Here is a 15570-nt window from a genome sequence, read left to right as displayed (position 1 = left end):
GCCAAGACAGCTTCAGTCGGGCAGCGAAAGACGGATGACCTGGCTCCTCTCAGAAGATATGTATCGCCGACGGTTGGAACGTGGCAGCTCAGCCTTGAGCGTAAGCCGTGAGGGGTGAACGGAAAGATTAGTGTAAAGGCTCACTTATATTCCGAGCAAAGTACAACGAACAAAGGAGACAGGTAGGAACAAATGCTGGTGATGAACATGACATTCCAACAATGTTTTCTTCTCGCATTCCATTCCGCTAAGGAGCCATGACTCGGAAGACTCGGCCTGGGACCAGAAGAGGTCTCGAAGAATCCAGTGGTCTTGCCTGTTGCCTGTTGCCTGTTGCCTGTTGCCTGTTGCCTGTTGAATGAAGAGATGACGAGATAACCAAGCAGATTATTAAGACTGGAAAGAGTCTTTGAAATAGTCTTTCAGAGCACAACTCTTTCACGCAACATTCACATTCACATTCACTGTGGATGCCCACCCACCCATCCTTCTGCCCCCTGAAGCCGCATTCACTAAGCCATTTCTGGCCACTTTCTGAACGACCCTACTGCAGAAGGTCGTTTCAAAATTCAAAAAGCTGGAGGCCGAACACTCTAATTGCTAAATACCAGGAATAACAGATGGGAGGGGTCAGGAGGTAATTTATCCGGTTGGCCTCCAGTAGGACCCCTTAATAATACTTTCGTACCCAAGTACGTTACTCACTGTGTAAGTAAGGTACAGGTACTACCTTTGGCAAGATAGGTACCTTACATACAGGTATTCTCCATTCCATACCTCACGGTACCTCCTGGAATGCTTTACTTGGAACTTGCAAGCAAGACCAACTCCCGTTTGGTCCACATAACTTATAAGCCACAAGCGCTCCTACCGTGTCAAACATTCCTCCAAGCCACCTACAGGAACACGAGCCACGGAAAGCCACCTCTCAAACATCGACTCAACGACACTTTACAACTTTACAAACCTACAAATCAAGAAACGAAAGAAACGAAGAAACACGCCCATCCAGGCCGTCCTCGGGAAGATCGTCATATCCCGTACGCCTCTAGCAACCCTCGGTACCAAATGAACCGACTGTTCTCCCTGGATGCTCGGTTGGCCAACCAATAGGTAGGCCAGTGTACAAGCCGCAGTCCTTCATCTTCCTCTTCTTCCTCCTCTTCCTCCTCCTCCTCCTCCTCCTCCTCCTCCGGTATTCAGCCCTTTCCGAGCTTCTCATCTTCTCGAGGCAAAGAGCGAGATCTGGCCGGATCTACGGACAACAACAAAATCAACAACTGGAAGTGAGACGGATACAGATTGATTTCCCGGCCGATCCATTTCGGTGCAGCCATGTCCCAGGCAGACGGGCCAGGGCCAGGGCCAGGGCCAAGGTCAAGGCCAGCTTCCCCCGACCATGTCGTGGACAGAAGACGCTCGCTGTCTGCCACATCCGAGAAGGAAAATGTGAGATCAGGCATTTCCGAATACCATCATCTTCTCTGAACGAAGCTACAAAATATCTCCCTCGAAATTGCTGTCCTTTTTGCTGATGTCATTATTGGATCTGCGATAGAATACATTCGAGGATGCCGTCGATACCACCGAAGTCCGATCTCTGACCAAAAGGACGCCCTCTATTTCGCAGCAACAACCTTCTCAAGCCGCGACTGTCGATCCAGCTGCGACTAAGACGGGGGACGCCCCCGAGAACATCGGCAAGGATGACGACAAAATCGACGAAAATGACGAGAAGAACGAGGAAGACCGTGGCAGTCCTGAAGAACAAGAGCTGCAGCAGAAGGCATCTCTCGCGTCGAAGCGCTTATCAAACACCTCAAATCTAGATGTCGTCAATCTTGACGATGACAACAGTCCTCCGCCACCGCCAGGTTGGTTTGAAAACCCCCATTCCTGCGCCGCTCTCTCTCTCGCTAGTGACGGAGGGAGAGCGAGGTCAAGTGGGAGAAGTGTCTAACATCAAGATGCATAGAACCAAAAGACAGTCCCGCCGAGACCAAAGAAGCCCCCCGAACTATATCGCTAAGCAACATTGCCAGCTCGCTACCGGCCATGCCGTGGTCACCCCCTGCCGCCTCTTCACCTGCAAAGTCTCCCGACCCTGTGATCTCTGTAGTCCAGCCACCGCCACCACCTCCGGCTCCGGCTCCGGCTCCGGCTCCTGGCCCACCCACTCGCAGGCTCACCAGTCCCTTTTCCTGGCTCTCACGAAATAACACGGGCAAGGATAAGGAGCCAAGTCGCTCGCCACCTCCCTCTCAATCGCCCCGGAGAAATACGGCCAGCTCTATCGCCACGCTGACTAGCAACCCAGATATGATGCTGAGCAGGCTAGAGGAGGAAAAAGAAGGAGCCGTCGAGAATGGCGTCAATGGTACGAGGAATAACTTGAAAGACCGGTTCAAGATGCTGCGGATGCGGGAAGAAGCCGGCATTTCCCCCTCCGCCGTAGCCACGGACGACCAAAAGGGGCTGAGCGCCACCGTGGCTGCTCTCGTCAGCCGCTCTAACCACCTAACCATCGGTGGAGCCACCTCTCAGACACATGAGGGCGAGGACGGCGACGCAGCGTCGGAACCCCCTCCCAAAAGCCCTATGCCGGTCAGTCCTAACCTGTCCCTCGCCCCCGGAACAGCCTCCGGTGTCACCGCCGGCCCGTCGGATATGGCGAGCGGCCAGGTCGACTGGGATCTCTGGCAATCCGTCGTGTACGAAGGCCCGGCCGCCGTGGCGCGAACCAGCCCGGAGGAGCTTAACAGGGCCATTGCCACCGGGATTCCCAACGCCATCCGGGGCGTCATCTGGCAAGTCCTTGCACAGAGCAAGAACGAGGAGCTGGAGGCCATGTACAAAGAACTCGTGGTACGAGGCACCGAAAAGGAGCGAGACAGGAATAGCAACGGCACCTCCATCAGCGCGGCGAGCAACGGCAACCTCGGCACACAGAACGACACGAATACGTCGTCCGCATCGTCGGTCCATTCCGAACCGGCGGGAGCCAACGGCGTGACCCCACCAGCGGTCAACGAGAAGACCGCAGAGGCGTTGCAGAAGGCGGCCCAGGCGGACGCGGCCGAGAAGAAGAGGCGGCAAAAGGAGGACGCCGCCATGATCCAGAAGCTGGAGAAGACGATCCGGCGAGACCTCGGCTCCCGCACGAGTTTCTCCAAGTATGCGGCGTCGGCGGGGCTTCAGGAGAGCCTCTTCGGCGTCTGCAAGGCCTATGCGCTGTTCGACGAAGGCGTGGGCTACGCCCAGGGCATGAACTTCCTCGTCATGCCCATCCTCTTCAACATGCCCGAGGAAGAGGCCTTCTGTCTGCTGGTGCGGCTCATGAACCACTACCACCTCCGCGACCTCTTCGTCCAGGACATGCCGGGCCTGCACATGCGCCTGTACCAGTTCGAGCGGCTGCTGGAGGACCTCGAGCCGGCGCTCTACTGCCACCTCCACCGGCGCGGCATCTCGCCCCACCTGTACGCGACGCAGTGGTTCCTCACGCTCTTCGCCTACCGCTTCCCCCTCCAGCTCGTGCTGCGCATCTACGACCTCATCCTGTCGGAGGGCCTCTCGGCCATCCTCCGGTTCGGCCTCGTCCTCATGCAGAAGAACGCCGCCACGCTGCTGGGCATGTCGGACATGGCGCAGCTGACGGCCTACCTCAAGGACAAGCTGTTCGACGTGTACATCGACAGGGACCCCAGCGCGGGCAGCATCCTCGAGAACGGCTTCTTCGGCAGCTCGAGCGCCAGCATCGACAAGGAGGTGTACCGCGCGGACCAGCTCGTGCGGGACGCGTGCGAGGTCAAGATGGCGCCCGAGACGCTCAAGGCGTACACGGCCGAGTGGGAGGAGAAGACGCGGGCGGAGCGCGGGCGCGAGGCGGAGCTGGAGCAGCTGCGGGCCGCCAACGCCAGCTTGGCGGTGCGGGTGCGCCGGCTGGAGGAGCGGGTGGAGACGTGCGACCGCGAGCAGGCGGCGCTGGCGACGGAGCTAGTGCACACCAAGGTCGACAACGAGGAGCTCCGGGACGAGAACGAGAGCCTGAAGGGCCAGGTGCGCGAGCTGCGCGTCGTGATTGAGAAGCAGCCTGAGGAGCTCGAGTCCGCCTGGCGGCAGGAGCGGGACGACCTCATGAAGCGGAACGAGAAGGTGCACGAGGAGAACCAGCGGTTGGAGAAGGAGATGGCGGAACTTGAGGAGGAGCTCGTGCAGACGAAGATGCAGTATGCCGAGGTATGTCGTGCTGTGTCGGGTTTTCCTTTTTTGTTTTCTTTTTTTTTCTTTTTCTTTTCTTTTTTTTCGCCGAGTGACTGACGTGACTCTCCCCCAGATCAATTCTCAACACGAGACGCTTACACGCAAGTGGACCGATCTCAAGCGGCAATTCGCATGAAACAGCGTCATGCAGCCTGGCGCCCCCCCGGAATTTGGGAAACCTACATACATATTGGAGATATATCAAAACAGGGTGTTGAGGGATCGGCAGTTTTTCTTTGGGCATGCTTGGATTCCCGCTCCCGCATGGCCATATTTGTTGTATGACTAGAGAGAAGAGGCTACGCATATGCTAGCACATGGGTTTCACGAATTTCCTTTTGTTCGTTTCTTGCTCTTCCTATTATATCACCCCAGAGCAGGCTCGCCTCGCTGGATCGAGAGGCGTGGTAACATTGTTTTACCAGCTCCTGTTCTTTTCCATCTTGATGGAGGTCACTCGTGTTTTGATAGGAGTATTCTTTGATAGATGGCTCGATTGGCAGAATTAGACTTGATGGAGTGGAACGGAGTAAAGAGTATTCTTCACAAACACATCAACGGTAGAACCACATATCACGACGAAGAAAAAGCCATCACTCAATCAACTGAGTGAGCTGCGAGGCATCCGACGGTTTACCTACAGGACAACCATACATCAAATGCACTCCGTGTTAGCACACCACACGGCTCAATTGGACATGACTTGGGTTTCTCTTATTTTTCATCACATTTATGAATCAGCGGAGGGGATTATGCCTCTCCTCTTCAGCCCATTCATTCCCAACGCCCGTACCTTTCTTAAAAAGTCGAGCGACACGGAGTAATAACCAGCCGTAGCGGTATCACGCCCCGAGATGCCAGACGACGATGGAAAAACAGGAACCTCGAACACCAAGCCATTGTCCGTAAGAGTGAAAAAAAAAAATCGTGTTGGTCCCATATGCCGCCTCTGATTTTTTTTTCTTGTTCGTCCGCTCTCTTCCTTCCCTCTCTTCTCCTCCGCCCCTGCCGCTGGACGTGAAGGTAGCAGAACATTTCCTCCTTTACACTCCTTTTCCCCCGCTACCTCCTTCTATCGCACCGCGACAGGCATGCCGCCACCAACATAGCTGCCAGTTTACTTGTGCAGCTTGCGCTGGTAGAAAGCAAGCTCCTCGCCCTCGAGGATGTAGCCGTCGCAGCGGCCAGACTGACCAGGCCGGCTGGAGATGACGGCGTACACACGACCGGCCTCGAACTGCTTCTCCAGAGCGGGGTCGACCTTGCCGCGGGCGGCGAAGCGGGCGGCCTGCTTCTTCTCGACGGAGCTGCTCTTCTTGGCCTCCTCCTCGGGCTTGGCGCCGGACGCGGCGGCCTGCTGGCGCTGGCGCCTGCGGCCGATGGACTGGCCGTAGTGGGCCTCGTACCACTGGCGGAAGGGGGCGGCGTCGATCTGGATGACGGCCGACTTGGTCAGGGTGTTGGTGCGGACGAGCTCGTTGTTGGACGGGTGGTAGGCGACGCCGATGATGCGGGTCTTGCGGGTGGTGCCCTCGGAGGACCAGGCGAAGTTGCCGGACTCGAGGCGCAGGGCACGGTACTTGTGGTTACCGCCACGGGTGCGGACGGTGTGGACACGCTTGGCGCCGATCCGGGTGTTGGCACCCTGACGGCCCAGCTCGAAAGCGCGCTTCTTCCCTGTTGACGATAAAAAGGTCAGAACGCATGGTTCTTTTGTGCAGCCAGGGCCCGTCCCCGGGTAGGCCCCTATCTCTAGGTTTCTACCGCAAGGGACAGGCCCCGCTGAAAAAAAATCATACGGGCTTTCGAGGGTACGCACGGTAGAACGCGCGCTTCGCGCCGGAGGCGGAACGCTTGTGACGAGAGTCGCGAGAGATACCCATGATTGCGGTTTCTGTAAGCGATGGGGAAAGTGGTCAGCACGGCTGTCGTGAGTATCTGTAGGAGAAGGAGAGGGTACTTGGGTAGGAGATGGGGGGATGGGGGGATGGCGGGATGGGGAGGACGGGGAAGAACACGAGGACAATTCGGCCGCCGTCAACGTCGTCGGAGCTTGGCCTTTCTACAACTCGAAAGAAGAAAAAGGTCGTTGATTCGAATGCTCTCGTGGTCCATATCAAACTAACCTGATGAATATCGATCTCACCAGCGGCAATCGAGAATGGGTGGGAACGGAATTGGGCGGATTGGGCGTGGAGGGTTGTTGAAGTTGAGGTTGAAACTTTTCGCACACAAGCCGTAGATGGGGAAGGGGTCGGAATTATTTTTTGCTCACTAGCTGTGGGCTGTCGCTACGTTGCAGGTGGGGAACGCACGAGCCAAGTAGGGCTTGTTCTTTGCCTGAGGCATAGAGCACCAGCCACAGATGTGATTATGGTACAGTGCAGGGACAGTCATGTGGCTCGTGCACTTCGCGACCCCGTATTAGGTAGTCACCGAGGGGTCAATCTTGGAAATGCTCGGTGAAGGATGATGGTCACCATGAGTCCATGACTCCCTGTCCGTTAATTGCTGCCTGTGATGATGAGACAAACTATCTAACTGCAGTCCATAAACGCCATTTCGTTCCTACTTTACCAACTCTGCGTCCCGTCCAACGAACACTGATCCAACTCTGCTTATGTCAGGTCTGTTTTTCCATAAACCTACTGCTCGTACACGAGAAGGTATCCAGATGCCGCGAATGATGATCACGCAACCAAACGCTCCGAGGTACGCCTGGGTAGAAGAAGACCCGGTGTGTCATACCAGTTGAGACCTCACACAAGTGCACGACCATAGTAGTCTCTGCCGCCCTCTCAAGGACCGGAGCGCCGCAGACGGCCCTACTCAAACTCGGTATTCTCGATATCCCTGATGAGGTGCTCCAACCCTGGATGCAAGTTCTCCAGAAGGAAGTCATAATTTTGATCCGCGTCCTCGTCGGCGGAAAGCCCATGATGCTGCTCGTCGAGGGGAGCCGGGGCCTGTCTGTCGAGCACAGCGCGTCCAAGCTTGTACTCCAGCGAGCTGTGTTTCTCGTTCGTGCCAGAAGCAGAAGGCTCGGCAGCCTCGGTGCGGAAACGACGGCCTAGTAGGGGAGCTGGGAACTTGTGTGATGACACGCGCCCGTCCCGGTGCAGGGCTCTTGCGAGCGCGTAATCCTTCGGCAGAGGCCAACCGTCGCGGTTCTCCTCGGGCACGTCGTCGCCCGTACTGTACACAGGGTTGAAGCAGTTATCCATGGCAAAAACGGTAGATTGGCCGTCCTCGAACGTCCTGCCGTCCATGAGCCGCGGAGTCACCACCGCCGTTTCATCCACCGGTCCATCCACGCTCTTATTCTTAAGCCGCTTCTTCCTCTCCCTCTGCCACTCGATAACCTTGTTCCCACGGCCCAGATTTTCCTTGTCCCTAGCCTGGCCGTACTCCAGGAGGTCCAGCACCTCTAATAGATATAGATCGGTAGGTCGCGCGGGCGACTGGCCCGCGCGGGTGGTTTCGAACTTGGCCGTCATTTTGTCCAGCTCGTGTTCAAGGAAAGCATAAATAGTTGACGAATCATTACTAGTCGGAAGACAGCCCGAGTCGCGGTGTTGTTGGTTCTCTCCGTCCCGATTGTCCGAGTCGCATGCGGCGGGAGAGGTCGGCGCTGTCACCCAGACTTCGGCTTCTTTGGCTTTTTCAACTCTGTGGACGATTTGACCCGGCTGCTGGGGCGGGGTGTAAAATACAGTCGCGGAACACGATGAGGATGGTGAAGTGGGGGTTGCAGGTCTCTGCAGGCCGTTGGGATATTCGTTTCGATCTCGAGCGTTGTTTTGGTCCTTGGGGGCAGGCGCGAGAGCAATGGCAGGAACAAGAGCAGGAGCAGGAGCAGAGGCGATTCCTCTCGTATCAAGGCCCACAAACTGGAACTATGTGAGCCTCATCGTCTCCTCGCTGCTCCAAACCTAAACTCACTTTTTCCAGGTCTCCAAGCTGCACTTGGGATCCGTCAGGGCCTCCATCCCCTTTCTGCGTCAAAAGCGCCTGCACTTTCTCTGTTTCACCTTTCTCTGACGGAGGATGACGAAGGCCACCGGGAAAGAAAGTAGGAGAAGTCGGGTCGAGGGGCGGTGTACCCCAAGGTCTTGGGGCGATCCTGCTCAAGTGTCTGCGTCTCTTTGCTCTCTTGGGGTATGCGCGAAATCGGAAGGCGGCACTCGTGTTGGTGTGATCCTCGATACCCTTCGACTTTGAACCTCGCGAATTCATGACGAATGACAGAGCAACTGCGATTGAAATTGGAGGGCAGAGTTTGATGTCATGGACATGGACATATGGACACGGCAACAGCCACTGCAGGAGGCGGCCCTGTTGAAGTCAGAGAAAACGCCCTCTCTCCGTCTGTTGTTAAGAGTGTAAGATAGTAAGAGAACGGCCAAAGGACGAAGAAAGGAAAAACGGGAAGAATGATTCTGTATATCTAACGTTATAAGTGGTGAGAGAGCCGATCCCGGGGTCCGCTTAGAAGAGGCGAGTCGCCGAACTCACCTCATCTTGTTCCAATATAGTGCATTTCACTGAACAAAGGCCCTAGGAGGAAGAATGCTACATCTACCTTATGTTATATCTGGAGCCTGAATAATGCGTGCAATGCCATGACTGGTTTAATGAGTGTCTTATTTTGAGTCCAAGTAACAAGAATATATGCAGTGGCGTTCGTGAGTCCGTAGTAGGAGGACGTTGGACAGGACTTTAAGTCCCCTTTAATATCTAAATAAACAACAATCATAGGGTCAGTACGTCATAACTTAGAATAAAGAGATAGGATGCTGGCCAGTCTTCACCTTAAGGACATCTTTAAGAGTGAGATGGTTTATCTTATTCCATGACAAACAATGTGAGCGTCCGTAATCATGAAAGCTATGAGTATAACATCATAGGCAACATTATAGTTAGTCCCTTGTTGTGTTCTTCGAAGCTCTCCAAACTCATAGCTCATCCATTTATTCCAAGGAACTCATCCATTAGGCATTACGGTGTCTTCAGAAATCAGAAGAAAGGCTCGAGGGGAATTCAGCCACTGGGAGATGATCAGATTTACCAGTGCCAGAATAAGGATAGATGCTCTTAGTCAATACTCGTATCACAAGGAGCGCACTCCTTGGCCTTATATGTCAATAATTCAGAAATCATTCGCCCAATATTCAAGGCTTTCCTCCCGACAAATGGCCAGAATGTTGGTGGAAGCCAATATAATCCTAATGACATTGCATGTAGTCTCTGCGAATTAAGGGGAACTACTGTAATAATTTACATGTCTCCCTTCGCCGTTCTCTCTCCCCCCTTTCGGTCGCTTCGGTGAGAGTCTCGGTGAACTGCAGCTCCAAGTGCGGGGCATCTCGAAGCTACATGACCAGACCAGACCAGACCACAGGTTACACTTCTGACTCTCTGCCCTTCGTTACCTTACAAGCGGATCACCTGCTCATGTATATCCGCTCCTACTCCGGTCACTCAAGATTGGTACACAACAACCCCAAGAAGCTGAGAAATGGCCCCAATGCGATCTTCCGTTCCGCCCTCGAACCCAGCGGCGCAGCTGTTGTCCGCTCCTTCCACCACGACTGCAACAACCCTGACCACAAGCATGTCGGTAGACAAAAGCACGCCCATAACCGTATCCTCGTCCCTATCTGCCTGTTCCAACCAACCCAGCACCACGAGCCTGTTCTTGGACCCAGCACGCACCACCCGCCCCTCCCCTTCACTTGCAAGCACATCCGCTGCACCACCGCCACCAACAACAGCCACAACAACCACAACAACCACAACAACAACAACAGCAACAACAACGGCAACAACAGCGACAACATCATCATCCAGCCGCTCCCCGCCGTCGACATCCCTCCCATCGTCCGCCCGCACCGCAGGAGACCAAACCCACCACGTCTCGGAAGCCCGCGCGGCCATCGTAGCCTCCATAAGCAACCTGCTCGACTCGGAGCTGCAGACGCGCGCCAGGACGCTGCACGGCAACGCGGCGGCGATCACGCGGCAGGAACGCGACGTGGGGCGCGCGACGGCCGCGCTGCGGGTGGAGAACGACAAGCTGGCGCGGTGGTCGGCGGATGCGGCGCGGCGGGTCAAAGAGCTGGGGAGCGTGCAGAATTGGGCCGAGGTGTTGGAGAGGGAGTTCCTCGTGTTGGAGGAGACGGTGAGGCTTGTGAAGGAGGGGAGTGCGGAGAGTGGGAGCGAGGGAAGGGGGGGTGAGGAGGATGAGGAAGAGGGAGAGGAAGGGAGCGAGGCGAGTTGGTGTAGTGGCAGCTGTTGTCGTTCTCGCCGGGGGAGTGGGAGGTTGGGTAAAGGTGGTGACGCTGCTGTGGATGAGTTGAGGGGCAAGGGGAAGAGGGCGGAACAAGATGCTGACGGGGATGTAAGCATGGGTGACGGCAGTATTCGGGACGGATCTGCGCACTTTGGGGCCAGTTGATGAAAATGGGCAGGCGAAGGTCGGAGAAAACCTCACAAACCTCCTGTCGACGATGTGAAGGCCTGTCACGAGTCGGGGCTATACGACACCATGCAGGACACGACATGAAGCGCACAGGATCCGTATATAACGATGTCTAATGACGAATGATAAATTTGCTCTGCATATGACATATTAAACTGTGTCCAATTAGCAAGTTTTTCCTCCTTCCCTGTCCTTTAGTTCCCGAGGCACGGCGTACCATTTTTTACGAGCAATTGGATCAAGCCGTGAATATTTGACCCTCATCCCAAACAGTCTCCCATATGCACCCCCCCATGCATGTGACCCATTTCCCTTCTTTTGCAGAACGCTACACGCTACAGCCGCAGCGACACCCTCTCATATCATGGGGAGAAGACCCTCAGAGAAGCCCAGGCAGAAGAACGAACCTCTTCTTCTTATACGTATCCGGGAACTCCTTGCGATAAGCCCGCTCCTTGCCCTTCGCCCAGACATACATCTGTGCGGCGCCAAAGAAGATGAAAACGGCCGTACTCCAGCTCTGCAAGGCAATAATAACGCCGACCCACGACAAAATCTCGAACATGTAGTTCGGGCAAGTGACCAGCGAGAAGCCGTACCCGCGCGGCACCTTCCGCTCCGTCCCACCAGGGGACCGCAACCCGGCAAGGTTAAGATGGACGACGGCGTTGCTGACCTCGCCGAAGAGGTAGATGGCGGTCCCCACGGCGGCGAGGAGCTGCGAGGTGTCGTGCCCGTCGGCGGCGGCGGCGCGGGACCAGGGGGCGTAGATCTCCCAGGCGCACAGGGCGCCGCTGAAGGTCCAGTAGAAAAAGCAGTTCTTGAAGATGTTGCGGGCCGGCATGGTGGCGGCCGAGAAGCGGTGCACGAAGAGCGTCTCGTACTCGCGCTTGACGAAGTGGCCCACGAACAGCGCCAGGCCGAGCTGCTGCGTGCGCGAGAGCGGGGTGCTGGCCGCCCCGGCGTAGAGGTGGGGCCGCAGCGCTACGACGGCGAGGTGGAAGAGGATGGGGCCGAAGTACTCGAAGAGGAAGACGGTCTTCCAGGCGATTTGCGGGCCTAGGGGGGAAGCGTGTCAGCGTTGTTTTTTCTTCTTTTTTCTTCTTTCTTTTTAATTTATGCGCGAGGAAAATCAGAGGAAGATTGTCCTCGGCGGATAGTTTGGGCAAAACGCACCGAGATCCTTGACCAGGAGCTCCCCAGTAGATACGACAGCCTGCTCATTGCCAATCTCGGCCTTGCGGTTCTTCAGGGTCTTCTTGGTGGAGGGGTCGAACAGGCCGATGCGATTGTGGTCTGAGAAACCCGTCTTCCGGGCAATAAGCGCCTTGATATCTTCGATGGTGATGTTCGCCGGGACCTCGATGGAAGGCGGGAGCTTCTTGATCGGTTGCTTGGGCGCTGAGCAGTCTTGTCAGTGTCTGTCTTGGTCTTGGCACCCTGAGGGTTCGCAATGCAGACTGGAAGTATGGGAATTTGGAATTCTTACACCTATTGGCCAGTCTCAGGGTGATTTTCGAGGCCATCGTGACTGTCTTCAGCTCTGTCCCTGGCAACAGCGTCGAGTTTGTCCAGGATAAGTGCGGTAGACCGTGTTGTGTGAACTGGCTGTAATAAATTGACACAAGAACTTGGAAGCTTCCCAACATAAATAAGGTACCTTGGGTAATTTTTGGCGAGCTACGGAGCCTCGGCATGTGGACCTGGTGACAAAGCATTCAGGGGGATGTGACATGAGACCAGCTACGGAGTATTACAGGTACGAACTCTGCCACGTTGACATTCAGCATTCAGCCACGATGAGAATGGAAATCGAGACCAAGGAGATAACGGAGCTCCTCAATGACCCTTACGCTAGTTCATCGCTTTCTCCCTCTCTCGAATATGTTGCGATGAGAATCTCATCACCTCCAAGCTCATCGGCCCGGGGTCTCTCGGGCAGCCAGCGCAACACCTTACGAGCAAAGGCAACAAAGAGATCACCATCTTCCCCTTCCAAGCGATGCTCCCGCACCTCGAAGGATTGCTCAGGGATTGGCGTGGATGCAATCCAGTTTCTTGCGAGGTTTTACTTTCAGCTTGAAAGTCCCAACCAGCTTGGCTGGCAAAGCACTGGGCCAGCAGTGATATACCCTCATCGTCCCAATACTTGCGGCATCACGTCGCCTTTGTATTTCTCTTCTCCCATCCAGAACAGATATTTTGATGGCAGCGAATACATACCTGTGTGGATGACACCAGCTTGGTGCAGCAAGTCAAGAGCGAAGAGAACCAGCTGCAAGCTCTGTTGAAGATGACCCTTCTCCAGGGCCTTTTCTGGCGTAAGATTGCGCAGGTCTGCCAAGGTCATTCCGAGAGGATTGAACAACAGGCAGCGATGGGGTCCATATGCACACAGGTAAATATTGATACCTCAGACAGCTTGTAATACGAAGTACCCATACATGTTTGCTGCCGAAGGGCTGGGACGTTGGGACTCCCTTTTCCAGGTGATCGGCCTCTCGCCAACTATCGTCCATTCGCTATGGGAAGACTTGTCCTGGTCTTCTCGCCGTATGTACGCCCTTGACGTCCCTGAAAGACTCGTCTCGATATGAAGTCGGGCGAATAAGGCAAATACTACGCAGACCTACGGGGACCTGGAAAGGGTGCATACAATACCTGAAAGCAGAAGGACCTACCTGAAAGATCAAGACCTACCGGGAGCGTCAAGACCTACCTGAACATCAAGACCTACCTGAAATATAAAGACCTACCGCCTGCTGACCTCACCTACCGCGCCATCACGAGCAGCCGAGTCAAAGTGCGCCATGAGAACGTCGAAGATGTCCATTGCGTTGCTTCGCATAGCCCACATGTACGGCGTAGTGTCGATGGCCGTACTACCTGCCGGAGCCTGCGTAGAGTCCTCGGCGAACCTCTGCATTCGATACCCCCATACATCATACAACATTCGTGGGGTGACAGAAGCGTCTCGAATCACCCTCGATTCCGCGTCGGTAGGTGCCCCGCGTGAGATGAGCTCCCCAGCAAGCCGCCTAGCCCCCGGGGAAGGGAGGGGGTTCTGGCCAGCGTAAACGGAAGGATACGCCGTCGCCAAAGCGTGCAGCGGAGTCCACCCCTCCTCGGTCACGACCCGAGCACTCGCACCCCGCCGGAGCAGGAGGCTCGCGAGGCGGTGTCTGGCAGGGTCGGCCTTCATCCTGGTCGGCGCCAGCGCACACAGCAAGGGCGTCCACCCGTTGGCGCTCCTCGCATCGATGTGCAGGCCGCGGCGGAGCAGGAACTCGACAATGTCTTCCCTCGCGCCGGCTGCGGCGTAGTGCAGGAGCGATTCCCCGTGTGCATTTCGTAGGCGGATGGCGACGTCTGCATCGCGAGAGTGCGCAAGGCACAGCAGCAATTGTGGAAGGGTTCCGGTGTTGGCAACGACGTGAAGGGGTGTTTCTCCGGCCTGGTCGGCCGTCTCGGGCGATGCGCCGTGTTCCAAGAGGACGCGTAGAGGAGGATCCATGGAGAAGTGCGCTCCTCCCTCGAACACATAGTGGAGAGCGGTTCTGCCCCGGGCATCTTGCACGTTGGGATTTGCGTTCTTCTCGAGGAGCGCTCGTAAGGCGCCGGCCGCCCGCTTGACCTTTGCGGCCTTGTGGATAAGGGGCCAATGGTAGCTGCGGTCGTTTTCGTCTAGGTTTCCGCCGGCATCGACGAGTCGACGTACCAGACGCTCCTGGCGAAGGGAATCCTCGGGACCAGGGAGACGTTCTCTTTCGTTCTCGGGGAGGATTAGCTTGTTGCCAACGCCCTGCTCCAGAGCACATTGAATGGCATCGGCTTCATAGCGAACCTTGCGCAGCAACAAGGCCACGACGTCATCGCGCCACGCCCATGCGGCATCACGCAGCGCCCGATCCTTCTCGTCGGCAGGCCAGCCGTCCCATGCATCGAGGAAGTCGGCGACCAGGTCGGCGTGGCCATTTCGAGCAGCGACCTGGAGACAGGTGAGCTGGGGTCTCTTGCTCTTGCTGGGGTAAAACCGGCCGTCGGGGCCCAGGCCTTGCCAGAGCAAACGGGCCGTCGCGCGCCTGCCGTATTGTGAAGCCGTCAGGAGGGGGGTGAAGTTGGGATCGCAGAGTTGCCGCACTGTTGGATCCACGCCCGCGTCGAGCATCATTCGCACGGCAGCTTCGTCTCCGAGGAAGATGGCGCGATGTAGGGCTTCGCTGATCATATGCGAGTACGGGTCGATTGCGGGATTCCAGAGTTGCAGAATGCGTGCCAGGTATTCACGGTCTCCGTGGCGGAGGAATGACATTACCAGGTCATAGAAATCCGGTTGTGGAGATGTTGTTGAGTCCATTCTGGGTGGAAGACATCGGGACGAGAGAGGCCCGGAAGTCTGCTGGGGGTCGATTCACAGTGAGCCGCTGGCTGTGAAAGAGGAATGAGTAAGAAGGGGGGTGTGTTGCTTTCCCTACCTGGTACCTTAGGTCTAACAGACGGGAGGTAGGAAGCTTTGGGTACACTACCCCGCTCCTAGGCAGGTCACCTGAACTGCCCGTCAGCAAAAATATTCCGTAGGAGGCAAAGGACTCCAAATACCTATCCATGTCAGCACGGGAAAAGCAGCTTACACTAACCATTTGTACGCGGATAGAAGTATCCAAAAAAAGAAGAAAAGAAGAAAAAAAGAAAAAAAGAAAAAAAGAAAAAAAGAAAAAAAGAAAAAAAGAAAAAAAGAAAAAAAGAAAAAAAGAAAAAAAGAAAAAGAGAAAAAGAGAAAAAAAGAAAAAGACAAAAAAAGAAAAAGACAAAAAAAGAAAAAGACA

General features: G+C 55.6%; 7 protein-coding genes across 7 annotated transcripts; 3 read left to right on the top strand and 4 right to left on the bottom strand.

Annotated features, from left to right (window-relative positions):
* Positions 1 to 1335: 1335 nt before the first annotated feature.
* SODALDRAFT_266821 (RabGAP/TBC) lies at positions 1336 to 4399 on the top strand (the record flags this gene model as incomplete). Its single annotated transcript, XM_028607514.1, has 4 exons — positions 1336 to 1449; positions 1559 to 1874; positions 1976 to 4239; positions 4337 to 4399. 4 exons carry the CDS (start codon positions 1336 to 1338, stop codon positions 4397 to 4399), a joined length of 2757 nt encoding a protein of 918 aa, XP_028471551.1.
* Positions 4400 to 4818: 419 nt separating this feature from the next.
* Positions 4819 to 5291, bottom strand: SODALDRAFT_46620 (hypothetical protein). The gene is made up of 2 exons (XM_028615394.1): positions 5057 to 5291; positions 4819 to 4900 (listed from the first exon to the last, which is right to left on the bottom strand). Exons 1-2 carry the CDS (start codon positions 5201 to 5203, stop codon positions 4865 to 4867), a joined length of 183 nt encoding a protein of 60 aa, XP_028471550.1. The 5' UTR covers positions 5204 to 5291; the 3' UTR covers positions 4819 to 4864.
* An 89-nt stretch (positions 5292 to 5380) lies between these two features.
* SODALDRAFT_348387 (40S ribosomal protein S8-B) lies at positions 5381 to 6467 on the bottom strand (the record flags this gene model as incomplete). The annotated part of the gene is made up of 2 exons (XM_028613364.1): positions 6083 to 6467; positions 5381 to 5940 (listed from the first exon to the last, which is right to left on the bottom strand). Exons 1-2 carry the CDS (start codon positions 6144 to 6146, stop codon positions 5381 to 5383), a joined length of 624 nt encoding a protein of 207 aa, XP_028471549.1. The 5' UTR covers positions 6147 to 6467.
* A 2083-nt stretch (positions 6468 to 8550) lies between these two features.
* On the top strand, positions 8551 to 10828 carry SODALDRAFT_355966 (hypothetical protein; the record flags this gene model as incomplete). The annotated part of the gene is made up of 4 exons (XM_028613871.1): positions 8551 to 8606; positions 9612 to 10177; positions 10206 to 10673; positions 10734 to 10828. The coding sequence occupies 4 exons, from the start codon at positions 8551 to 8553 to the stop codon at positions 10826 to 10828; spliced, it is 1185 nt and encodes a 394-aa protein (XP_028471548.1).
* A 295-nt stretch (positions 10829 to 11123) lies between these two features.
* On the bottom strand, positions 11124 to 12270 carry SODALDRAFT_268455 (hypothetical protein; the record flags this gene model as incomplete). Its single annotated transcript, XM_028607609.1, has 3 exons — positions 11124 to 11803; positions 11921 to 12145; positions 12234 to 12270. 3 exons carry the CDS (start codon positions 12268 to 12270, stop codon positions 11124 to 11126), a joined length of 942 nt encoding a protein of 313 aa, XP_028471547.1.
* Positions 12271 to 12544: 274 nt separating this feature from the next.
* On the top strand, positions 12545 to 13184 carry SODALDRAFT_327953 (hypothetical protein). The gene has a single exon (XM_028610569.1). The coding sequence runs from the start codon at positions 12550 to 12552 to the stop codon at positions 13033 to 13035; it is 486 nt and encodes a 161-aa protein (XP_028471546.1). The 5' UTR covers positions 12545 to 12549; the 3' UTR covers positions 13036 to 13184.
* SODALDRAFT_327952 (ankyrin) lies at positions 13165 to 15160 on the bottom strand. Its single transcript, XM_028610568.1, has one exon. The coding sequence runs from the start codon at positions 15099 to 15101 to the stop codon at positions 13497 to 13499; it is 1605 nt and encodes a 534-aa protein (XP_028471545.1). The 5' UTR covers positions 15102 to 15160; the 3' UTR covers positions 13165 to 13496.
* Between the last annotated feature and the right edge of the window lie 410 nt (positions 15161 to 15570).

The sequence above is a fragment of the Sodiomyces alkalinus genome (genome assembly GCF_003711515.1).
Source record: "Sodiomyces alkalinus F11 unplaced genomic scaffold SODALscaffold_1, whole genome shotgun sequence".
NCBI lineage: Eukaryota > Fungi > Ascomycota > Sordariomycetes > Glomerellales > Plectosphaerellaceae > Sodiomyces > Sodiomyces alkalinus.
The sequence above is the reverse complement of the archived record's forward strand: the minus strand, read 5'-3'. Positions and strand labels throughout refer to the sequence as shown.